Source organism: Prionailurus bengalensis, chromosome C2 (genome assembly GCF_016509475.1).
Source record: "Prionailurus bengalensis isolate Pbe53 chromosome C2, Fcat_Pben_1.1_paternal_pri, whole genome shotgun sequence".
NCBI classification, from domain to species: domain Eukaryota; kingdom Metazoa; phylum Chordata; class Mammalia; order Carnivora; family Felidae; genus Prionailurus; species Prionailurus bengalensis.
The window spans coordinates 56,230,451-56,256,336 of record NC_057350.1 but is presented as its reverse complement, the minus strand read 5'-3'; the positions used below and the strand labels follow the sequence as shown (position 1 = coordinate 56,256,336).

The window sequence follows — 25,886 nt, the reverse complement described above, 5'->3', positions numbered from 1 at the left end:
ACTGTTATTGATTTTTAAAGAAAGGTTTAAGCTTTTTTTTATTTTGCCTCAAAGAAATAAATTTCCTTGGCTTTATGTATTTGAGAAACAAGAGAAGCAGATGCTTTTTAATGGGTCAGGACCTTTCTTTCTTCTTGCCTTAGGCTTACCTCTCATTGCCTCTTTGTGCTCTGAGTGCATTGACAGGAGGGGGGGAGGGGGTGTCTTTGACCATCTTGCTTTGTTGCTGGGCAAAGAGAGCAAAGCAGAATGACCTTGGCTTTTGACCTCTTAAATTCCTCTAGGCAGTTGAGTGGTTGAATTTGAAGTGAAATACTTACAAATCAGTTACCATTTGCTTTTACTTTAAAGTCAGTGAAAATAATGTTCAGTCAGTGGTATATTCACCAAATGAGATGCCCATCTTTCACCTCAGGTAGATGGAGCACATTAAAAATCTGTTATTATTTGTGAAATTATAATAATGCATTATTTCTTTTCTGCCTGGTTAGAGTTAGTGTACTAGAGATAGGGCAGTGAATGAGCCAGTATATCAAATTTAGAGAAGACAAGAAAGACAGGTGGGCATTGGTATTCAGGTACTCTGAAAGGGAGAAAGCCTAGGGATGGGATATCCTATAAAGGGAAAAGCTTGGGGAGTATCAAGGGTATCTGGAACTTGATAATAAAGAAGATGTTTTCGTATGGTGACTGACAAAAATTTTTAATAACTTTTCTTTTTCTAAAAGATGCCACAGTACTTGATCATGTGATTTAGCATTTTGTTGTTGTTGTTGTTGTTCTCACAAGCAAAAGTCAGAGTCTAGGTACATGGAATGACTTTTCCAAGCTTTTGTGTAGTTTGTGTGAAAGCCGGTGTGACATTACAGGGAGAAATAGCTCTTTAAAAGACAGAGAACATTGGATTATGTGCAAAAAGGGAACCATGGGCCAAGAGTTGGTGTGTCCCCCTAGCTATTAGAATGGAATCATTTATCAAGTATTTATTGTCTACCATTATACAATTGCATTAGGCAATGTGACCTATCACTGTTACCCTTGTGAAACATTTGGGTAATGGGATAATAAATATCAGCTCAGCTTTCATTAATTTAATAGAATTATGTTCTCTCCTAACCAAATGTACTTCTCCAGGATGTATTACAGAAAGCTTTGGAAGATGTTGAAGCAAAGCATACGATTCTTAAAGTGAAACAGAGGTAAGATGTAAGATTTTCTGTTTGCCAGAATCCTCTGCACTTTGATAAAGCAAATTCTGATTTCTGAGGAGGCAGATTTGGTGGTTAATGTGATAACTTCTCTTTCTCAGCCTATGACATCTTATTATATTAAGCGTAATATGGTCAAAATCCCCCAACCGCAAAATCAATGAAGGTATTTATAAAATATATATTTGCAAGCATACATATGTTTACATAATATTAAAACTTCTGAATACAGGGTGAAAAATTAGCTCAGTGTCCTGTTGAAGAAGTGAACTCTGCCCAGAGGATCAGCTGACAACTTTACTTTTTTTTTGTCCTTTGGCAGACACAGCCCTCTGGAGGGTTGGTTCTGGTTTCTTCTCTCTTCTAGTACTTGCATAAAATTTAAAGTGTTTAGAAAATGTTTCAAATACATGTACCACATATATAGTTAAGATACAAATAGCAACCCTAAATTACAACACCATTATTTACATTTGGAAGGTTGACTTGGTCTCCAGCTTGGGTGTTAAACAAGTTAAACTGAGAATAATCAGAGTTGTCTGGGTAAGGTCAGTCTTTGAAAACTGGGATAACTTTGAGAAACCAATTTTTAGGGAAGCATTACTAGTTTCCAGAATTATTGTTTGTGAACTATGAAGTGCTATATAACCATAACTTTCCTCAAACCTAAATTTGAAGTGTTAACTATGCATTTATCAAAATAAGTACTAAATAAATCCATAGAAATCTATATTAAAAAACAAGGTCCTCTGGGGCGCCTGGGTGGCTCAGTCGGTTGAGCGGCCGACTTCAGCTCAGGTCATGATCTCACAGCTGGTGAGTTCGAGCCCCGCATCGGGCTCTGTGCTGACAGCTCAGAGCCTGGAGCCTGCTTTCAATTCTGTGCCTCCCTCTCTGTCTCTCTGCTCCTCCCCCACTCATGCTCTGTCTCTCTGTCTCAAAAATAAATAAACATTAAAAACAAAATTAAAAAAAAAAACAAGGTCCTCTATTTTTTTTAAGTTTTTATTTAAATTCTAGTTAGTTAACGTACAGTGTAACGTGAGTTTCAGGTGTACAATAGAGTGATTCAACAGCTCCATTCAACACCTGGTGCTCATCACAACAGGTGCACTCCTGAATCTATTTTACCCATTCCCTCACCCTCTTCACCCCTGGTAACCCTTAGTTTGTTCTCTATAGTTAAGAGTCTGTTTCTTCTTGGATGGTCTCTTTCTTTCTTTTTTTCATTGCTCATTTGTTTTGTTTCTTAAATGCCACATATGAATCAAAGAATATGCTATTTGTCTTTCTCTGAGTGACTTATTTCACTTAACATTATACTCTTGCTTCATCCATGTCATTGTAAATAACAATATTTCATTATATATATATAGAAGGAATATATATGTGTGTGTGTATATATATATATATATATATATATATATATATATATATATGGAATACTTCTTTCTCCACTCATCAGTCCATTTGACTTAGGCTATTTCTATAGCAGAGCCTTCTTTAAAGTCTTGAGAAAGAAAATTCTGGTTGATGAATTGTTTGTAGTTACATTTGTATGTATGAAAGGTGATCGACCTATATTTTATTAATAATAATGCCAGCTAGTTGGTATGAACTTTTTTTTATAGCAAAATGCTTTTATTACACATTTGAAGAGAATCAGCATGCCATTTACTGTTGCAGAGTGATGCTGTCATATTCTGCAACATCCTGTTTTGGGGTCCCTTACATAGTCAGTATTCTTTTTGGTTGAAGAGTAAGGATTTAATATTGAGTACACATTTTTGAGAAAAAATGTGATTTGTATGTATTGAACCCAGCAAGTAGGTGCTTTTAAAATGTATATGTTAATCCCAGTCAATAATTCCCTCATAAAGTCTAATGTGCCCTATATTATGTCCATGTAGAAGGGCTAATTAGGACTTTTTCTTTGTCCTTTAATGATAGATGTATTTAGCCAGTCCAGTAAGCATATTATGTCAGTTATAGTGGCACGTAGTTATAATTTGAAAAGAAAAGCTGTGTTTGTGGAATGAGACCTACAAGATGGGTGGAGGGGAAGAATTATATTTGGTACCATTCTTGGTAGGAAAGGAAAATAACATTGGTGAGGCACCTAATCTGTTCCAGGTTTATACTTGACATTATTTCTTCTAGTCCTCCTGACATCCCAAATGGCTAGGTAGGTATTCTTCCCATTTTTCAGATGAGACAGGAAGTTGAAGTGACTCATCCATAGTCACACGGCTGTTACAGAGATGAGTTTGTTTTTGAAGCCAAGCCTGTCTTTCCAGTTCTTATATTCAGGTGTTTTTCATAGCTCCAAGCAGCTTCCTGTTACTATGGTTGTTTCTATCATATCCTGCTATGTCTCAATTTCTGCTTTTACACTTTTAATAGAAAAGTCACATAAAACATAATATTGCAAGACAGACTAAGAAAAACAGGAGCTCATGTCTGTTGCCCTTGTAAACTTGGCTTTATTAACTTTGATTTTGGAGAAAGAGAAAGCTAAAGAGTATTTTTTGGCATAGTCCAATCTATATAGGATATTTAGAGGCTTGAGGACATGTTGAAAGTTAGAAATCACATCCAGGGTAAAACATACTGAAATTTTAAAATAGTCAAATCATCATTTTTTAAAAATGTTGCGTGTTCCTATTAGTCCACTTAACATTTCACAAATCTTTTGGCATTTTCTAGTTCTTGTAAATTTAAGTAGGCAAGGCTGTTTTTTAATCTAGGAATGCTTGTGTTTGACTGGTATGGCCATCATGTTTATGCAAAATACTTGGCTACATAAAGATATTGAGTGTACCCACTAGGTTTTGCAAAATACCTGGGTATTTTACATTTAGTTCCTTTGATGTTTACCTTCTCAGTTTAATTATTAGCAGTTTGTAAACTATATATTTCTATCTAATAAAAACCTTTTTTTAAACTTTTCTAAATATAATGCTAGAGAATTAAAAAAAGCAAGAACTCTCTGCCTGTTCTTTGGAGTGAACATAGAAAATCGAAGCCAAGCTGGGATGTTCATTTACAGTAATAACCGCCTGATCAAAATGCATGAGAAAGTGGGCCCACAGTTGAAACTGAAGTCCTTGTAAGTATATTTTTGTTTTCAGAGGCATAGGCAGGATGAGGGAGGTTGCGGTAAGATTCTGTCTTTGGAGTTAGATGAGTGATTAATCATAATGGGAGCAGGTGTCCTGTCCTCCGTTCACCCTTCCCATCAATGCGCAGGCATTAATATGCCTAATTTATAATATTGGCACAACTATATGCCTGCTTGAAGGAAAAGCACACTTGGGAAATTTTTCTAATACATTTCCTGAGAAACTTGATGTTTTACCATTTCTTGAACCATCTCCTCAGGTTAGGATTTTAATATTTTACCGATGTAAAAATAATACAAGCATAATAAGGAAATTTTAGGAAAGAAAAATCCATAGTCTTATAAAGCAACCCTGTTAACATTTTGTGCAACCTTTATGTATATGAGTTCTTGGCAGTTACCTGCTTGAGCGTGTATTACTAACCCTCTCTAACCTGTTTGGATTCCAGAGTAATACATTCTGGTGCTTTCCTGATGGTCCAAAACTCCATGTGCTGCTTTCATGAATTATGTAGACAGTCAGACAGGGTAATTGTGACCAGGAAAATGGATCAGGGGTCAAACAGAATTCTTGTGATTAATAGAATGGCTCAGGGGACCATTTTTCATCTTATTTCTCACTCTCTAGGAATTAGCAGTTCATTCGTTTGTTCATTCAACAAACACTTGAACTGCAGTGTCATGTGCCAGGCACTGTACTAAGCTCTGCACACAAGATGGTGAAGACCTGCTACCCTTTGGCAAAGAACTTATAGTCCAGTGAAAGGAACAAGTATATAAATACATATTTTTCATATTATGTGGCAACAGTAAGAATGATCTTTAAAAAAATTAGTTTATTCTCTTGCTTAAAACACCAATGGATATAGAATAGAACTGGATACTATGGTCTTCCAGTGATCTGGCCTCTGCCTGGCCCTGTGATGGCCCACCTATACCCACCCTTTCACTGCATTCTCCTCGCACCAGCCAGCTTCCAGTGTATCACATATCCTAAGCTCACTCCTGTCTTACAGCCTTGGTTCTTGAACCTTCTGTCCTCAGATCTCCTTACTGCTAGTCTGAGTGTGTTACTTAGGCACTTAACTAAAGTCCCCTCCACAGGAAGGTCTTCCTGCACTGTCTAATAAAGTCAGCCGCTGCCATTGGCCCCTCCCCCTTGTTACTCTGCACAAGTTATAGCACCTGCTTTGTTTTCCTCCTACCACTTATCACCATCTGAAATGATCTGGTCACCCTTACTGCCTGTTACCCCTCAATAGAAGAGAAACTTTATAGACAGGGGCCTTATTTTTATTATTCAGTACTGTATTCCCAGTTTCTGAACAGGATGCATCCATCCTGAACCGGGATGGATGGATGGATGGATGGATGGATGGATGGACAGATAGATGGATGAATATGTGCTACAGGCAAGCATGAGGTGCAAAAAGAGCACTTGGGAAGAGTAGTAAACCAAACTGGGGGAAGTTGAGTCACACTTCGTGGAAGAAATGATGCCCAAATTTAGGCTTAGGGAATCAATAGTTAAGGGAGGGCAGGGTGGCAGGGGAAAGTAGTGAAACACATGGTAAGGTAGCAGCACTACATTAGGAAGGCTTGATTTGTGTGCCTTGCTAAGGGCAGTTGGGAGCCTTGGAAGAACTAGACAACTGGATGTTCTTTCCCAAAACAGGGAAACCAGGCAGAATATTCTGTCACTAAGCAGAAATATCCTGGTTATATATATCGTAAGTTGCTAAAAATCTGAAAAACACTGAATTTATTCATCAGACTAACAGGCAGATACCTGTCACTTTCTAGGATAATCTGGCCCTTATGTTCCCTTAGTAGAATTCATTGAACACCCCATGGACCTCTGCAATGACAGGGAAGAACCCAACCTGCCATGAAATGAAGATGGAGAAATTGACTCTGGCCAGATCATGAAGAGGGTTATGTCAGTTTATTTCAGCAAAGCATTGTTAGTGGTGTCTCATGCTAAAACGCCTCCTCTTGTACCTTTAGGTTTGGAAAAAAAAGTCATGTTAGTTTAGTAACAGTGCATTAGATTTTTTCTTTACTATGAGACCAAACACACCTACGATTACTACAGATTTATGTAACAAAATACAATTATGTCATAAGTTGTTAAACTTTGACATGGTCCAGACCCAGTGAATAAATTTATGTGGAAAAAATTTTGATTTCAAAAGACCATGGCATATTTGCATTTTCTTTTTCCTTAGCTAAATTTTTCCGAATTTTTAAATGTATTTATTCTTCTAGACTTGGTGCAGGCGTGGTTGGAATTGTTAATATACCCTTGGAGATCATGGAGCCATCCCATAATAAGCAGGAATTTCTCAATGTCCAAGAGTATAATCATCTGCTGAGAGTCATGGGGCAATACTTGGTGCAGTACTGTAAGGACACCGGGATCAGTGAGTATTCAGTAGTCATAATAAGAGATGGTCAGTGGGGAATCAACTTGTGTAATTTCTTTAATTTGGAATGATTGCAGTGACCTAGACAACCAGTAGCCCAAAGCCCTGTAAAAGAGCTCTTTTTATTTATTAAAATAATAATAATAAAATAGGGCTCCTGGGTGGCTCAGTCGGTTAAGCGTCTGACTCATGGTTTTGGCTCATGTCTTGATCTCACTGTTCATGGGTTCAAACCCCTCATCAAGCTCTGAGCTGAGGGCACGGGGCCTACTTGGGATTGTCTATCCCTCTCTCTCTGCTCCTCTCCTGCTTGTGTGTGTGCGCACTCCCTCTCTCTCAAAATAAAGAAGCTTTAAAAAATATAATAATAATGGTATAATAATAAAAAATATGGGAAGTGAGAAGGAAGCTGGTCTCAGAATCTTTCCCAGAATATTACGTGAAAAATAAAGCAGCAGATCAAAAACTTGTAAGAGGAGGGCAATGAGCAGTATTAGAGCTGATCATGGAGGAAGGAAGCAGAAGTTTGCTTTGGGTAGGCCTCAGAGGCCATTCTAAGACTCTACTGTACAGGAGCACATTGTTCCTTACAGACCTGAGTAGCTCCCATAGCGCTGTTATTTCCTGCCACAGCATAATCACTGTTTACCCTGGATAATTGTGCATGTGTGTTAAACCTTGTTTTGTATAGCTAACAAGTCTTGAATATGTGAATTCAAAAAGAGTTCGATTAAACATCATTTAAATAAATACAATTGGATACTTAAGATAAACTTTGGTTGTCTGGGAAATTTGGCTTATTCAGACCACTTCAGTCTCCAGAGATACCTGAAAAATGAGATGGTATGCTGTGCATTAATGAAATACACTTCCTTTAAGTTATGCAGACATAGGGCTTCGTTTATGGAAAAAAATAGACAGGCTACTGTGTATTTGTTCCATGATTTGCATGAAGTATGTATAATTCATGCATATCACAAATTATGTCTCTACCCTTGAGACAACTTAAAATCTTACTGCTCTCCTTGAGGTTATGATTTTAGAATATTTTCTTTTCTTTTGTACTCACTTCGCTTTGCCCTAAAATTTTCTTACAGCAGTGAAATAGAAAAGACTACAGGAAGTCAGGGGAGAAACATAGGAGTGTGAATAAAGGTGTGGGCACAGATTTCCTGCCAAAGCTGGATTTTCTTGTCATGGTCTAAAACCTTCTCTGAGTGTGCAGCATCAGAGTCATCTGAGAGCTTGTGAGAAATGCAGCATCTCCGACCTACTGGATGAAAATTCATGTGTTAGCAGTCATGGCCATGATTTGTAGGCACGTTAGAGTTGGAGAGGCACTGCTCTGAAGAGTGCAGGAACTACATGTCAGCACAGACGTACGTTGTCCACGTGTCTTTTTTTTCTCAGAGCCATGTCTGAAGTTCTACTAAATGTAGGAATCAGTACCTTATTTGGTGGCTTATGCTTAAAGCTGTAGAAAACAGAAGGATATTCAGAGTGAGGTATAAATCCAGGATCTACTGTCTGGTCCTCAAATGCTATCTTGGAATAGAAAAAAATGTTAAGCATTTGAAAAGTGTGTAACTCCTCCAATTCTCCTCACATGCTCTCTGTAATCTCCCTTGCTCATCCTTGGACTAAGGAACGAAGCCCTCAGAAAGAGGCATGGAAATTCAAGGTGATAGGCATCATCTCCATCCAGCCCACACTTCCTCAGGACTGTCGTACTGAGTCCTGTTTCGGGGAGGGCTCTCTCGAAGCCCCTTTTCCTGCTGTGGGGGTGTCCTCCTAACAACTGTAATCTCAACTTCTGGGTGTCACTTGCCTGCTTCCCCCACCCCTTGTATAACTCCCCATCTTTATCTCAACCTCATTTTTCAGAAATGTCTCAGTGGATGTACTGAGATTCAAAATAAGTTATGTTTCTATTTTAATTATTATTAGTGAATACCAGGTTGTTTTCCCGATTCCATGGCTGTCTACAAATTGATTTAGGGCTGGGGCACTTTTACAAAAGACGTTCCTCTAGAAGGAAGTCAGGGAGTAGAGAAAGGATAGTGAGCATGTGTATTTATTCACTTATCTGACAATCTCATCCCCAAATTTCCTTATTGAACTGAACCGAGTAATCAAGGAGCAGAATTGGTAGTCTCAGGAACTGTGCTGAGGAGATCGACCTTGTGTATTCATTCCCACAGGAATAACCAAAGTCATCTAATGCTTGACTAATACTCTAAAAGCCAGTATTAGAGGGCACACAAATTTGATGAAAAGTACTTGGGTAGATTTTTGCCCTATAAATAAAAGATACAGTCTTTGTGTTTGCTATAAATCTGGTCTGTTTCTATAGAAAATTGGGGCCTTGTAAAAATCAAATCAGCAGAAAGGGAAATGACTTTGTGTCATTTATCAAATCTGCATTTATGTTTGGCACAGATGGCGCTGAGAACCTCAGAAATATTTTTCTGAGTCTGACCTCACCTCATTGTCTGCTACTGTGTTTTCTGAAGCGTTATGCATCCTTACAGTGAAATGGAAACGTTAACCATCAGCTGTTTGGAGTAGGGAAATAAAAAGAAGGAAAAGTTAGAGAGAAACAGCAAATGAAATTTGGGTTTGAAGAGAAGCAATTACGTCAAAATTTATTACAAAACTTTGCCAGAATGGATCAGAATAGAGCTGATGTGCTAAGTGAAACCTGTGACATAATAAGCATCACCTTTCCTAGAAGAATTCAGACCATGAGGCCTCAGGTTGGCAAGGAGGCTAAAAATCATATAAGCCAGTCACCTCCCTGATGCTTTAATCCCTTCTACCCCACCCAGCCCTGCCCCAGGCAAGTGGACTGCCATTTTAAGCCTGAGTGGGGGTTTCCTCTGAAAGAAAAATGACTACTTCTTTTTTTTTTTTTTTAATTTTTTTTTTCAACGTTTATTTATTTTGGGGACAGAGAGAGACAGAGCATGAACGGGCGAGGGGCAGAGAGAGAGGGAGACACAGAATCGGAAACAGGCTCCAGGCTCTGAGCCATCAGCCCAGAGCCCGACGCGGGGCTGGAACTCACGGACCGCGAGATCGTGACCTGGCTGAAGTCGGACGCTTAACCGACTGCGCCACCCAGGCGCCCCGAAAAATGACTACTTCTTGAGGCAGCCCGTGAATCTCTGCACAGCTGTATTAGAAAATACATTTTAATATCAGAGCCAAATCTCTTTCTCACGTGTTGTTTCATTCACTCATCTGTGGTAGACATGGAGTGTTCTAGGACTGACAAGCCAGACATGTTCCAGTCTCTCTGGGAATTTCCAGTCTAGCAAGGCTACCATGATTTGACACTTAGAAGAAGGATTGGTGCCCAACAGAGAAGAATAGGTGCTGCAGACACCATTGCTCGAGAGCCAGAGAAGGCCTGGAGGAAGTGATATTTCCCCAAGGATGAGAAGGAGTTAGCCAGGCCAACATCATTTTTCCCTCTTGGGGCCATGAAGGATAGGCCTAAAACCTTTCTAAATGACAGCCTTTTGAAGACAAGCTTTCTGTCTCTCTTCAGTCTTGTTTTATCCTAACATTTCCAAGGTCTGTTGCTGTTCTTGACTTGATATGGTGTTAAATATATTCACCATTTTCACGTTATACTCTATAAAGTGTGCTTGCCACCTAGATACAAAAATTTCAGATGAAACCCAGCCTTGAATAAAATGAGATCATCATCCCTTTCTTTTAAGTCATAATTCTGTTGGTGAACCTAATATGTTAACTCTCAGTAAGCACATTATTGACCCTCAGTGTCTTTATTGCCAATTAGAATTCCCAATAAAATTTTTAATATGTATTCTTATTAAGCCATACATACATCTCTTATATTTTTTCTCCAGTGTTTTTGGACCTCAGAGTAGAATCATACATTTAGTCCTATTACATGCTGTCACCTTATTAAGCCCATCCTTTCAGGTTATCACTACCTTTTTTGGAATCTAATGTTGACTTCTAATTAATATGCTATTTTTCCAGATAAGTTTGGCCAGTATTTTCTCTATGATTTCTTTTAAATCCTGTTGCACAGGAAGGAGAGGAAAATCAAACACTTGGCCTTCTACTGATGACCTCCCCTGAGGCAGAAATGAGATACTGGATAAAGGCAATTAATCAATTAAAATTCTTCCTAATTAGGCTATCACCTAGGTCATATCAATTTCTTGGTTTGTGTGTAATTCTGAAAATGAGAGATAATATTTGTTAGGTGAATAGTTTCTTTAGAAAACAATGCTTACACCTTAGTTTGGGTTGCTATAGCAAAAATCCTATAAACTGGTGGCTTATGAACAGCATAAATATATTTCTCACAGTTCAGGAGGCTGGAAATCCCAAGATCAGGGTCCCAGGATGGTTGGATTCTGGCAAGAGCCCTCTTCCAATTTGCAAACTGCTGACTTCCCCTGGTATTCTCACATGGTGGGAAGAGAGTGAGCTAGCTCTTTGGCCTCCCGTAAGGACACTATCCCCATCACGAGGGATCCACTCACATGACCTAATCACCTCCCAAAGACCCCACTGCCAAGTACTATCACACTGGGATTAAATTTCAGCATATGAATTTAGTGGGGATGCAAGCATTCAGTCCATAACACTTTTGTAGGTAGATCTAGCTAGCTGCTCACAACAAATATTGTTTCTCTTATGCTGTACTTCAGTCTGTAAGATCTCAGAAAGGCACTACAAGAAAAATGAAATGCAACATTTCTGCTAGGGATACATGTTGAGTGAGGTCTATAAAAATATTGAAAGGTGAGACTATGAGAGAAGTTTGTTTGGAGATCCAGAAATAAATCATACCTCTTTTTTTATTCAGTTTTTGAAGTTACAGATTTTATGTATTCTATTTCATTTAAAAATATAATATTCTCAGTATCATATGTTATATTTTTAAATTTCTCATTTTGGTATTACAGACTGAATTGTTTCCTCAGAATTCATATGTTTTAGCCCTAACCCCCAGTATCTCAGAATGTGACTATATTTGGCGACAGAGCCTTTGAAGAGGTGATTAAGTTAAAAAAGAGGCGGGGCGCCTGGGTGGCGCAGTCGGTTAAGCGTCCGACTTCAGCCAGGTCACGATCTCGCGGTCCGGGAGTTCGAGCCCCGCGTCGGGCTCTGGGCTGACGGCTCGGAGCCTGGAGCCTGTTTCCGATTCTGTGTCTCCCTCTCTCTCTGCCCCTCCCCCGTTCATGCTCTGTCTCTCTCTGTCCCCAAAATAAATAAACGTTGAAAAAAAAAAAAAGTTAAAAAAGAGGCCATTAGAGAGGACCCTAAACCAGTCTGACTGGTGTTCTTATAAGAAGAGGGAATTTGGACAGAGGGATTCCAGGGATGGGTGTGTGCAGAGAAAAGATGATGTGAGGACACAGCAAGAAGGTGACCATCTGCAAGCCAAGGAGAGAAAACTCACAAGAAAGCAAACTTTCCCATGTCTTGAAGTTGGACTTCTAGCCTTTACAACTAGGAGAAAATAAGTTTCCATTGTTTAAGCCACCCAGTATGTTTTTGTTGTTGTTGTTGTTGCTGTGGCAGTCCTAGCAAACTAATATATACGGGAGATTATGAAATTGGGCAGAATTAAAGAGAATATTATAATGAAACCCATAAATGCATGATCCACTCTCAACAGTTATCAATTCCTGGGCAGACAAGTTTCATTTATATTCCCACCTGCTCTTCAACAACTAGATTATGAAGAAAATTCCAGACATTATATAATCATATTAAATGGATTTATCATGTATTTTTGAAAGAACTCTATTTAAAAACATAATACAAAAACACTTAAAATTATCAATACTTCCTTAATAGCCTAAAATATCCAGTCTGTTGTTACATTTCTAAGTATCTGCTGTCATAATATAACTCATAGTCCCTCTTAACCATCCTCATATTTCTTTTTCTCTCTTGTTTTTCCTTGAAATTTATTTGTAAGAAAAACTGGGCTGGTTGTTTTGTAGTTTTCACATACCAATTTTGCTCGCTGCATTACTGGGTGTGGTTTAACAGCTTCTTTCATTCTGTTAATTTTTTTGCAAATTGGTAGAATCTAGCAGCTTGGCCAAATTTAGATGTGGTGTTTTTTGGTTTGGTTGGTTTTTGTCAAGATGCTTCATAGGTAGTAGCGTGTTCTACCATCAGGTTGCCTGGGTCTCTCTCTTTTTTAATGACATTAGCAGTTAATAATCAATGCTCAGATCCATTAGGAGTTCCAGAATCTTCTGTTCTATCATATTTTTATCACTTATTAGCTCTCATACTTCTGATACTTCTAAAACTTTTTTCATCTTCCACTTGGTCACCTAAGTTAGTTTGTAATTTTACTATTTGACAGGAACAACAGAAATCCGTACTTGATGAGAGAGAAAATTAAAATAATAAAAAATGATATAGACATTTGCCTGACTTGTATGGCATGAATATGTACTCTGTTTAAAATCCTTACTTCATGCCAGCCCTCAGCAAATAACAGGATGGTTCAGGAGTTCATTGGATTGATTTCTGTTTAAAAAAAAAATCACATTCTTAGATTTAATCCATTTACACTGCTTTCACCTGGTAATTGAAATTATCACCATTGACAGTACTTATGCTTCCTTTTCTTTCTGACTGCACTTATAGTATTATCATGATAATGACATTTTTTGCATCTACAATGAATTTTCATGCTAAAATATCTCAGAGGATCTCACCTATATTGCAAATAAAATACTAAAAAGTCTAGTACCCTTCTTTTTCTGGAATTAAATACACTCTTATTCTTACAGTCTGATTTCCCCTGCCATACCAGAAGCAAGACCTCAGTCTGCTTATGTGTGCCTAGTAAAGAAGAGTAGGTTGCATCTTAATGACTGAATTTAAAACAATGCAGTAAGAATTAAACATAAGCTGTATTGGGGCGCCTGGGTGGCTCAGTCGGTTGAGCGTCCGACTTCAGCTCAGGTCATGATCTCACGGTCCGTGAGTTCGAGCCCCACATCAGGCTCTGGGCTGATGGCTCAGAACCTGGAGCCTGCTTCCGATTCTGTGTCTCCCTCTTTCTCTGCCCCTCCCCCGTTCATGCTCTGTCTCTCTCTGTCTCAAAATAACTAAATGTCAAAAAAAAAATTAAAAACAAGCAAACAAACAAAAAAAACATAAGTTGTATTAACAAAAAAAAGTAGAACAATAAAAAGTAGATTGAATGGCCAGGGTCAGAGTATGTGGAGGGAATCATCGAATTCCTCATGCTGAAGCTAAATGGTCAGACCGTGGAGTTTGACCAGGTCCAGCCTGTGGTCCATCCACAGTTTACTCCCTTCTGTACAGAGAGCTCCCAGGGATTATTCGAGCCATAGTGGGTGGTTAGCCCAGCCTGCAACAAGTGCTGGAGAGGGTCGGTGAGTGGATGGAGAAAGAAGGCCTTTTAGATCCAAACGTCAAATCAGTTTTGTCACCCGTGGAGGATGGGACTTGAAAGTCACGCTTCTGGGCCAGTGCCAGTACTTGAGCTTGCCAATGGCAGATTACTTCCAGCAGCAGGTTAATCTGAAAAAGGCTTACACCTTCACCATAGGCTGCTGGCCCAACGATGGACTTCTAGACATAAACAGACATAGACATACAGGCAGGGCCCATGGCAGCATTGATGACTGCAAGAACATTGCCAACATCATGGAGACACTTGCATATCAAGGGGTCATTGTGAATAGATATCAAACCCATTCTGTTTGGCTAAGGACAGGATGGGGCAGGACAGGGTAGATGCTTGGCCCAGCCCCCAATCCTTCTTTCCCTCACCAGAGAGGAAGAGGGAGAATGGCGTAGCTCTATGTCCAGAGTGGCCCCAGCCTGCCCTGTGGGCTTGTGGCTTGGTCACTTGGCCCCTTTGGAGTAGACACTTTGTGTCCCCTATCCTTTCCCCTCAACCTCAGTCTAGTATTAGCCCCTCCCATTTGGGCATGGGCTTGAGGGACCCAGGTACTTACTGCCTCCTCCCTGGTACACAGGCTTCTACTGGGGCCACCAAGGCCCCCCCGCTGTGCCTCCTCCCATCTGTAGTGCCTGGTGTGTGGTGCCCCTGGGCTCCAGGACAGATCAGGCCCTACCTTGTGTCTACCCCCATCCCCACTGTGAACGTGCCACTAAATAAAGTTGGGGAAATGAGAAAAAAGAAAAGTAAGTTTGAATCTTTAGATTTTTGAGAACGTTAAGTCAGTGGGCTTTGTATATGTCTGACTAAAGTGAGTCCTGGTAGAAAGATACACTTACTAACCCAGATATTGAGGAGAGTGAGCTGGCTGACTGGGCTATATTGCCCATAATGACACATAACTCTAGGAATATACTTTAGGTTAGGTTACTATGTCTAATGTTAATTTCCCCATCATAGAGGGGATTAAAAAAGCTGAGTATATCCAAAGAAAAGCATTGAAAATAGTTAAATAAAAATATAACTTAAAAAGAGAAAGTAAAAGTTATTTCTTCTTGAGGGAAGAAACAGAAGAAACCTAACTTTTCTCAGTCTTGTTTTTGAAGGCTTGTTGTCATAAGGCTTCTGACCCTCTTTCTTCTAGTACCCAGTGCACAGAATGGTATGTTTCTAAACTAGGAGCCAGAGAGTCCTAGGGGATTTTAGAGTATTATTTGGAATGTCTGAATTCCTGTCTACCAATATTTGTCTAAAATGGCATTATACCTCACACATCCATATGCTACAGGTTGTTTTTTTTTTTTATAAATTTTTAAAATGTTAATTTATTTTGAGAGAGAGGGAGAGAGCATGAGCAGGGGAGGGGCAGAGAGAGGGAGACACAGAATCTGAAGCAGGCTCTAGGCTCTGAGCTGTCAGCACAGAGCATGACGCAGGGCTCGAACCCATGAACCATGAGATCATGACTTGAGCCCAATTTTGGATGCTTAACCAACTGAGCCACACAGGCACCCCTACAGTTTTTCAAACATGTATAGATGTAGTTGTGTGTAGTAAAATACAGAATCACACAGAAGTGTTAGTGAATTCAGTTTTCTTTTTCATCGTGTATTTTCTCAGTTTGGGAGGTAGTGTTCTGAAATTATTTTGCAGCTTGAGGAGATCCTCATGGGAAAGCACTGATATGGAACGAGAGGAAATGATGCTGTGTTGCCAGGTGAAGGTAGTGAAGTTGACACTTCCAGGGAGTTGGACCAATTCCTCAGATTCCTGGAGCTTTGCCCTGGAACCTACTGTGCTCATAGTAGAGTGAAGTGGAAACATTCTGGCTGTAGCTGCCAGTTACTTCTGCCACTGACTGTCCCCATAAAGTAAGACTTGCCCAGCCCACTTCACACCAGCCAGAAGACCTGAGAGAGAATGGGGCTGTAAGCACCTTCGCCACCACTGAAGACATCTTGCTTTGCTGTCCTTCAATTTAAATAGAGTACTTGGAAAACTGGATACGTAGCAGCTCTCATACGTGCCCCACAGATTCTCTAAGCCGTAATGGCAGTTCTTCCTTCTAAGTGGCCATTGGCTTCATGACCCTTCACAAGAGCGTACAGGTATCACTTCCAGCTGATTGGAGTTGGCCTTTTCGTTGAAACCAGTTTGCCATCCCTGAGAGATTCCATCAAGAATATAAATGATCAGCAGTTACACATGGATCAGCTTACAAAAGGTCTGATATCTAACTTAGCTAAGAATGAGGGGTAATGATGAACAGGACAGTTTCAACAGAGCTGGAGGCATGATTTACAATATCCAGAGAATAGATATGTAATTTCTGTCTCAGGAGATCTTTAAAAATAGAATATAATCATCTGTTTAGTTGCAGAACTACCTGAAGTCAGAGACTTGATAAGCACCTTCATCTCATGATTTTCCTGGTGCTTTGATTTCATAACTGTTTTAGCCTTCCTTATTTTGATTGAAACCATCAAAGCTTTGCTTTGGTAGCTTATTACTGAATTTTATTACTTCTCCTCTTGGCTAATTGATTCCCTGGATGTCTTTGTGCATTCTATGAATAGATACGAAACTGACATCTAGGAGGGTGTTACATTTCTTTTTAAGAGGCACAGTCTTTGTGAAACTGCTCTTTTAGTTACTGGTGTTTGGCAAATGTTTAGTAAGTTATTGCGGCAGTTCCCATTATTTTTCCTGAGTTTTAAAAGTCTCCTGAAAAATTAACCAGATTAATTTAAGCATTAGAAATCTTCTGAATAAAGGACCCCATACATAACTAGCAGTAAATTAAATTTTCAGTTTTTCTCAGATACTTGTTCTAGAAATTAGGACTTTAATTCTGTGTGCATTAATTCCTAATTATTTTACCAATTTAATAAGCTTGTTGATTATTCAAACAAAAATCTCAAGATATGTATTGTTTTATAATTTTGAATATCACCTGTATGCTTGCAGCCATTTCCTGTTCACAAAGTAAACTGAATTTTTTGATCGGAATACCTTGAGGATGTTCAAATGATATAATTTTGGAATTAATAAATTTTTAGTTTTCTTCATAGTACTCTTTATAGGTGGGTAGAAATATTTAAGATACATTTTTAAAAATCAAGTAATTTCCAAATTTTGAAATTCCAGCTCTTTTAATTGACTTCTGGATGAAAGGGCAATTAAATCCTCATTAAGATACATTAACAATAACGTCAGTTATTAAAACCACATATGTAACCAAATGCCCATAATTATATATCATACCACTAGTCAAGACTAACCTGGTTTAATGAATTATTATTATTATAAATTTTATTATTTCTTGCCAGACTAGATAGATAAGGATTTTTTTTCCCAGCTTTATTGGGGTATAATTGACCAAAAAATTGTGGATACTTAAAATGTACAATATGATGATTTGATATACATATACATTATGAAATATTTACCATAATCACGTTAATTAATGCATCATTCACCTCACACAGTTGTCTTTTTTGTATGTGTGGAGTTAGATTGCTTAAGATCTACTCTCCTCACGAATTTCAAGTATACCCTTCAGTACTAACCACAGGCACCATGCCATACCTTGGATCCTCAGAACTTATTGATCTTATTAGTGAAAGCTTGTGCCGTTTGACCAGCATCTCCCTATTTCCCCTACCCTACAGCCACTGACAACTACCATTCTACTTTCTGTTTCTATGAATTCAACTTGCTTTTTTTAGATTTCTATATATGAAAGATACCATATACTGTTTGTTTTTCTCTGGCTTATTTCACTTAGCATAATGACCTTCATGTTGCAGATGGCAGTATGTCCAACTGTTTGTGGCTGGATAATATTCTATCTATATAATCATATTTTCATCTATCAATGGACATACAGGTTTCCATATTTCTTTTAAAAAAATTTTTTTTAACGTTTATTTATTTTTGAGACAGAGAGAGACAGAGCATGAACAGGGGAGGAGCAGAGAGAGAGGGAGACACAGAATCTGAAACAGGCTCCAGGCTCTGAGCTGTCAACACAGAGCCTGACGCGCGGCTCGAACTCACAGACCGTGAGATCATGACCTGAGCCGAAGTCGACGCTTAACTGACCAAGCCACCCAGGCGCCCCTAGGTTTCCATATTTCTATATCTTGGCTATGCTGCAGTGAACGTGATATTGAAGATCTCTTTAAGACACTGATTTCATTTCCTTCAGATATATGTCCAAAAGTGGGATTTCTGGGTTGGATAGTAGTTCTATTTTTAATATTTTGAGAAAACTCCATACTGTTTCCCATAATGGTTGTACCAATTTACATTCCCACCAGCAGTGCATGAGAGTTCCCTTTTCTCCACCTTCTCATCAACACTTGTATCTCTTCTTTTTTTTTTTTTAAAGTTAAGCTTTCCTTTTTTTAATATGAAATTTACTGTCAAATTGGTTTGCATACAACACCCAGTGCTCATCCCAACAGGTGCCCTCCTCAATTCCTATCACCCACTTTCCCTTCCCTCCCACCCCCCATCAACCTTCAGTTTATTCTCAGTTTTTAAGAGTCTCTTATGGTTGGGCTCCCTCCCTCTCTAACTTTTTGATAATAGCCATCCTACGAGGTATGAGATTATATATTGTGCTTTTGATTTGCATTTCCCTGATGATAAACACCTTTTCAAGTACCTTTGGCCATTTGTATATCTTTGTTGTAAAAGTGTATATTCAGGTCTTTTGCCCATTTTATTATCAGAGTGTGGGTATGTATGTATGTGTTTATTGCTGTTGGATTGTATGAGTTCCTTGCATATTTTAGATATTAAAATAGATATTAGATATATTTATTAATATATCTATTAATATTAATATATTTATTAGATATATGGTTTGCAAATATTTTCCCCTTTCTGTATGTTGCCTTTCGTTTTGTTGATTGTTTTCTTTGCTGTATAGAAGCTTTTCTGTTTGATGTAGTCCCATTTGTTTTTTGTTTGATTTTTGTTTTCTTGTTATTTGTTTGCTTTTGTTACCTTTGCTTTTGGTGTTGTATCCAAAGCAGACTAATCTCAAGAAGCTTTTTCCCTATGTTTTCTTTTAGGATTTTATGGTTTCAGGACTTCAAGTTAAGTCTTTTTTTTTTTTTTTTTAATTTGAGCTATTTAATTTTTCCATAATTAATGCTATACTTCTCAAATGTACTGAGATCATGAAAGCCTCAATGGATCACAGAGGGATTGGTTGACATTAATTTTGACACTGTAGTTTGGAGCATAGCTCGGAAGTAGGCTCTGGGTTTTAATCCTACCCCTAATCTTCCCTGATTGTACAATCTTAGTTATTAATAACACAAGGTTATTTTATGGCTGTGCCTCAAATTTTTTTTTTTATGAACTTTATTGACAAATTGGTTTCCATACAACACCCAGTGCTCATCCCAAAAGGTGCCCTCCTCAATACCTATCACCCACCCTCTCCTCCCTCCCACCCCCCATCAACCCTCAGTTTGTTCTCAGTTTTTAACAGTCTCTTATGCTTTGGCTCTCTCCCATTCTAACCTCTTTTTTTTTTTTTCCTTCCCCTCCCCCATGGGTTCCTGTTAAGTTTCTCAGGATCCACATAAGAGTGAAACCATATGGTATCTGTCTTTCTCTGTATGGCTTATTTCACTTAGCATCACACTCTCCAGTTCCATCCACGTTGCTACAAAAGGCCATATTTCATTTTTTCTCATTGCCACGTAATATTCCACTGTGTATATAAACCACAATTTCTTTATCCATTCATCAGTTGATGGACATTTAGGCTCTTTCCATAATTTGGCTATTGTTGAGAGTGCTGCTATGAACATTGGGGTACAAGTGCCCCTATGCATCAGTACTCCTGTATCCCTTGGATAAATTCCTAGCAGTGCTATTGCTGGGTCATAGGGTAGGTCTATTTTTAATTTTCTGAGGAACCTCCACACTGCTTTCCAGAGCGGCTGCACCAATTTGCATTCCCACCAACAGTGCAAGAGGGTTCCCGTTTCTCCACATCCTCTCCAGCATCTATAGTCTCCTGATTTGTTCATTTTGGCCACTCTGACTGGCGTGAGGTGATACCTGAGTGTGGTTTTGATTTGTATTTCCCTGATAAGGAGCGACGCTGAACATCTTTTCATGTGCCTGTTGGCCATCCGGATGTCTTCTTTAGAGAAGTGTCTATTCATGTTTTCTGCCCATTTCTTCACTGGGTTATTTGTTTTTCGGGTGTGGAGTTTGGTGAGCTCTTTATAGATTTTGGATACTAGCCCTTTGTCCGATATGTCATTTGCGAATATCTTTTCCCATTCCCTTGGTTGCCTTTTAGTTTTGTTGGTTGTTTCCTTGGCTGTGCAGAAGCTTTTTATCTTCATAAGGTCCCAGTAATTCACTTTTGCTTTTAATTCCCTTGCCTTTGGGGATGTGTCGAGTAAGAGATTGCTACGGCTGAGGTCAGAGAGGTCTTTTCCTGCTTTCTCCTCTAAGGTTTTGATGGTTTCCTGTCTCACCTTCAGGTCCTTTATCCATTTTGAGTTTATTTTTGTGAATGGTGTGAGAAAGTGGTCTAGTTTCAACCTTCTGCATGTTGCTGTCCAGTTCTCCCAGCACCATTTGTTAAAGAGGCTGTCTTTTTTCCATTGGATGTTCTTTCCTGCTTTGTCAAAGATGAGTTGGCCATACGTTTGTGGGTCTAGTTCTGGGGTTTCTATTCTATTCCATTGGTCTATGTGTCTGTTTTTGTGCCATCAAGTTAAGTCTTTAATGCATTTTGAGTTAATTTTTATATCTAGTGTCAGGCCCAGTTTCGTTTTTTTGCATGTGGATATCTAGTTTTTCCACTGCTTTATATTGAAGAGACTCTCCTTTCCCCATTGTGTGTTCTCAGTGCACTTGTCAAATATTAGTTGATCATATATGGGTGGGATTTATTTCTGGGCTTTCTGTTCTGTTCCATTGGTCTATGTGTCTGCCTCTATGCCATTACCATACTGTTTTAAATACACAGCTTTGTAATATGTTTTGAAATCAGGAAGGCTGAGGCATCCAGCTTTGTTCTTTTTCAAGATCGTCTTGGTTATTTGAGGTCTTCTGTGGTTCCATACAGATTTGGAGATTGTTTCTTGTACTTCTTTTGTATTGATTCTGTAGATTGCTTTCAGTAATGTGAACATTTAAAAAATATGAATTCATCCAACCCAACAACATGGGTTATTCTTCCTTTATTTGGTATCTTTTCAATTTCTTTCATCAGTGTCTTACAGTTGTCAGTGTATTGGACATTTACCTCCTTGGTTAAATTTAATCTTAAGTATTATTTTTTTTATAAATATAATTTATTGTCAAGTTGGTTAACATACGGTATATACAGTGTGCTCTTGGTTTTGGGGTAGATTCCTGTGATTCATCGCTTACCTACAGCACCCAGTGCTCATCCCAACAAGTGCTCTCCTCAATGCCCATCACCTCTCAGATTGTTCTCTGTATTTAAGAGTCTCTTATGGTTTGCTTCCCTCTCTGTTTGAAGCTATTTTTTCCCCTTCCTTTCCCCCATGGTCTTCTGTTAAGTTTCTCAAGTTCCACATATGAGTGAAAACATATGATATCTGTCTTTCTCTGACTAACTTATTTCACTTAGCCTAAGTTCCATCCACATTGTTGCAAATGGCAGGATTTCATTCTTTCTCATTGCCAAGTAGTATTCCATTGTGTATATAAACTACATCTTCTTTATCCATTCATCAGTTGATAGACATTTGGGTTCTTTCCATAATTTGGCTATTGTTGAAAGCACTGCTATAAACATTGGGGTACATGTGCCCCTATGAATCAGCATTCCTGTATGCTTTGAATAAATTCCTAGTTGTGCTATTGCTGGGTCATAGTGTGGTTCTAATTTTAATTTTTTGAGGAACCTTCACACTGTTTTCCAGAGCAGCTGCACCAGTTTGCATTCCTACCAACAGTGCAGGAGGGTTCACATTTCTCCACATCCTCGCCAACATCTGTTGTTTCCTGAGCTGTTAATTTTAGACACTTTAACTGGTGTGAGGTGGTATCTCACTGTGGTTTTTATTTGTATTTCCCTGATGATGAGTGACGTTGAGCATCTTTTTATGTGTCTGTTGGCCATCTGGATGTCTTCTTTGGAAAAGTGTCTATTCATGTCTTCTGCCCATTTCATCACTGTGTTATTTGTTTTTTGAGTGTTGAGTTTGGTAAGTTGTTTATAGATTTTGGATACTAACCCTTTATCCAATATTCGTTTGCAAATATCTTTTCCCATTCCATTAGTTGCCTTTTAGTTTTGTTGATTGTTTCCTTTGTAGTGCAGATGCTTTTTATCTTGATGAGGTCCCAATAGTTCATTTTTGCTTTTATTTCCCTTGCCTTCAGAGATGTGTTGAACAAGAAATTGCTGTGGCTGAGGTCAAAGAGTTTGTTGCCTGCTTTCTCCTCTAGGGTTTTTATGATTTTGTGTCTCACATTTAGGTCTTTCATCCACTTTGATTTTATTTTTGTGTATGATGTAAGAAAGTGGTCCAGTTTCATTCTTCTGCATGTTGCTGTCCAGTTCTCCCAGTACCATTTGCTAAAGAGAGTGTCTTTTTTCCATTGGATACTCTTTCCTGCTTTGTCAAAGATTAGTTTGTCATATGTTTTTTGGGTCCAATTCTGGGCCTATGTGTCTGTTTTTGAGCCAATACCATACTGTCTTGATGATGATAGCTTTGTAGTAGAGGGTAAAGTCCAGGATTGTGATGCCTCCCACTTTGGTTTTCTTTTTCAACATTACTTTGCAAATGAGAAAGTTTTCTTAATTTCTCTTTCTTACCTCTTTCAGTTCATTGTTAGTGGCAGAAAAGCAACCGATTTTAGTATGTTGGTTTTGCATCCTTTGATTTACTGAATTTTTGTTTTGATGAGTTCTAACACTTTTTTGGGGGGAGTATTTAGATTTTCCATTTATACTATCATGTCATCTGCAAACCAGATTTTTTTTTTTTTACTTATTCACTTCTGATTTGAATGCTGTTTATTTTTTTCATATCTAATTGCTCTGGCTAGGACTTCCAGTACAATGTTGATTAGAAGTGGTGAGGGTAGTCATCCTTGTCTTTTCCCTGATTGTGAAGAAAAGATTTTAACTTTTTGCTATTGAGTATGATACTATATTAGCTGTTGGCTTGACATAATGGTCTTCATTGTGTTGAGGTACATTCCTTCTAAACCTAATTTGTTGAGAGTTTTTATCATGAAAGGATATTGAATTCTGTCAATGTTCTTTTTTTTTAATTGAAGTGTAGTAGACAACTTAACTTCGATTGCATACAAAAGCTCTACCCTGTTACTCCCTTTCCCGCAAACATTATTTGCTTTTTATTTCACAGTTCACATGTTTTAAATATTGTGTATCCATTAAGAAGTTATAGCTATAGTTATCTTTAATACTTTTGTCTAACTCTTATAATAGAGTTAAATGATTTATACACCACCATCATAGTATTAGAACATTCTGAATCTATATACATATTTTACCAGTGAGTTTTATATTTTCATGTTTTCAAGTTACTAAAATAGTGTCCTTTCATTTTAGCTTGAAAAATTCCCTGTAGCATTTCTTGTTACAGTAGGTCTACTGGTAATGAAATCCCTCAGCTTGTGTTTTGGAAATTCTAGGCATCTCCTTAATTTCTGAAGGACAGCTTTGCTGGGTAAATTATTCTTGGTTGGTAGGTCGTGGTGTTCTTGTCATTTTTTTCAGCACTTTGATTATATCATCCCACACTCTCTTGGGTTGCAAAGTTTCTCCTGAAAAATCCACTGATAGCCTGGTGGAAGTTCCCTTTTATGGGAGCAATTTTTTTCAGGGATATCTGTATAAATCTCTACAGACTGAATAATACATAAAAGAAAATAGAAACTGACGTGATAAGGGGCACCTGGGTGGCTCAGCCGGTTAAGCGTCTGGTTTCGGCTCAAGTCATGATCTTGCTATTCGTGAGTTTGAGCCCACATTGGGCTCCGTGCTGACAGTTCAGAACCTGGGGCCTGCTTGGGATTCTGTGTCTCCTTCTTTCTCTGTCTCTCTCCTGCTCATGCTCTGTCTCTCTCTTTCTCAAAAAAAAAAAAAAAAAAAAAAAAAAAAAAAATTAATAAACATTAAAAAAAGAAAAAAAAAAAAAAGAAACTGTCATGATAGGGTTCCTCGTACTGCCAATCTCTGGCTTACTTAATCCCATTGATGAAGCATCTGCCTAGTCTTCAGTGTCCAGTCCTTGGAAACTGGTTTTAATAACATGTTTTAAGTTGTACATGTTTGAGTAGTTTCTATCTGAAGAAAAGTTGAAGTTCTGTTGAGAGTTAGAAAAAGCCATTTCTGACCCTGAGTGAATAACTCTAGTTGTTTTCTTTATCCTGATATCTACTCTACTAGTGTGTCTTCTATCAGGCCTGGTCATGATGTTTGGGCTACTGAATGTTCTATGTTTTGCTTTGATCGCCAGTTATTCTTCAGTATTATTTAGTCTTATAAGTAAACTTTAAGCTCTGTGTGTCTGCCTCTGAAAACAAGATCCTAACATAGCCACTGTCTTTAAGGATTTCACTCTCTAGAGGGAAAAATAGGCATAGAGTAAACTAAAATGTAATATGTAGGTGTTAAAGAGTGGTATGATCACATAAACAAATAAACATCAATTTTTTTTTTTAAAGGGGCACCTGGATGGCTCAGTCAGTTAAGTGTCCGACTCTTGATTGTGGCTCAGGCTGTGATCTCATGGTTTGTGGGTTCAAGCCCTACATCGAGCTCCATGCTGATGGTGCAGAACCTTCTTGGGATTTTGTTTCCCTCTCTCTCTGCCCCTCCCCTGCTTGCTCACTCTCTCAAAATAAATACATAAACATTTTTAAAAATTAAAAAAAAAAAAGAGTGGTGTATCACAGAGTATCATCCTACCCTTGAGAGGTGTGTGCCGGTGTTTCTAACATCCTAGTAGCTTCACAAACCTTAGAATATTTATGTTGGGGTTCGTGGTTGATACTGGTTATAGAACTGAGTTGGGCTGTGTTAACTGTGTTCAGTTAATGTTTCAGGGAGAGACATTGTTTCACCTTCATTTTAAACCATAACAGCATATCAATAACATATTTTGTCAAGATTAGAAGCAACATTTTTTGAGGGCTTGTTACGTGCAGGATGCTGACCTCTGTGTTGAAGGCATGCAAAGTTATAAAGCACAACTTCTCCTTTCAAAAGGTACAGCCTCCTTGGGGAAGCAATATTTAAAGAGAGGACAAATATAATGCAGCAGCAGCTTAAACTTCTGCAGAGTGCTGTAGGTTTAAAAAAAAATTTTTTTTAATGTTTATTTATTTATGTTTTTGAGAGAGAGACAAAGTGTGAGCAGGGGAGGAGCAGAGAGAGAGGACGACACAGAATCCGAAGCAGGGTCCAGGCTCTGAGCTGTCAGCACAGAGCCTGACGCGGGGCCTGAACTCACGAATGGTGAGATCGTGACCTGAGCCAAAGTCGGACGCTCAACTGACTGAGCCACCCAGGTGCCCAAGAGTGCTGTAGTTTTCAATACACCTTCACGTTTATTCCTTATGATAACCCTGTAAAGCAAGTTATTGTAAACACTCACTTTATGATCAGAAAATTCAGTAGCTTCCCA

General features: G+C 38.5%; 1 protein-coding gene and 1 pseudogene across 1 annotated transcript in view; both read left to right on the top strand.

The window, feature by feature from the left end:
• MORC1 (MORC family CW-type zinc finger 1) overlaps positions 1-25,886 on the top strand; it is a 149,709-nt gene that overhangs the window by 43,099 nt on the left and 80,724 nt on the right. The window contains exons 7-9 of the mRNA XM_043594091.1: positions 1,135-1,199; positions 4,174-4,317; positions 6,598-6,752. Of these exons, the coding sequence (XP_043450026.1) occupies positions 1,135-1,199; positions 4,174-4,317; positions 6,598-6,752 (364 nt within the window). The remainder of the gene's footprint in view (positions 1-1,134; positions 1,200-4,173; positions 4,318-6,597; positions 6,753-25,886) is intronic.
• On the top strand, positions 9,422-14,537 carry LOC122491060 (annotated as a pseudogene).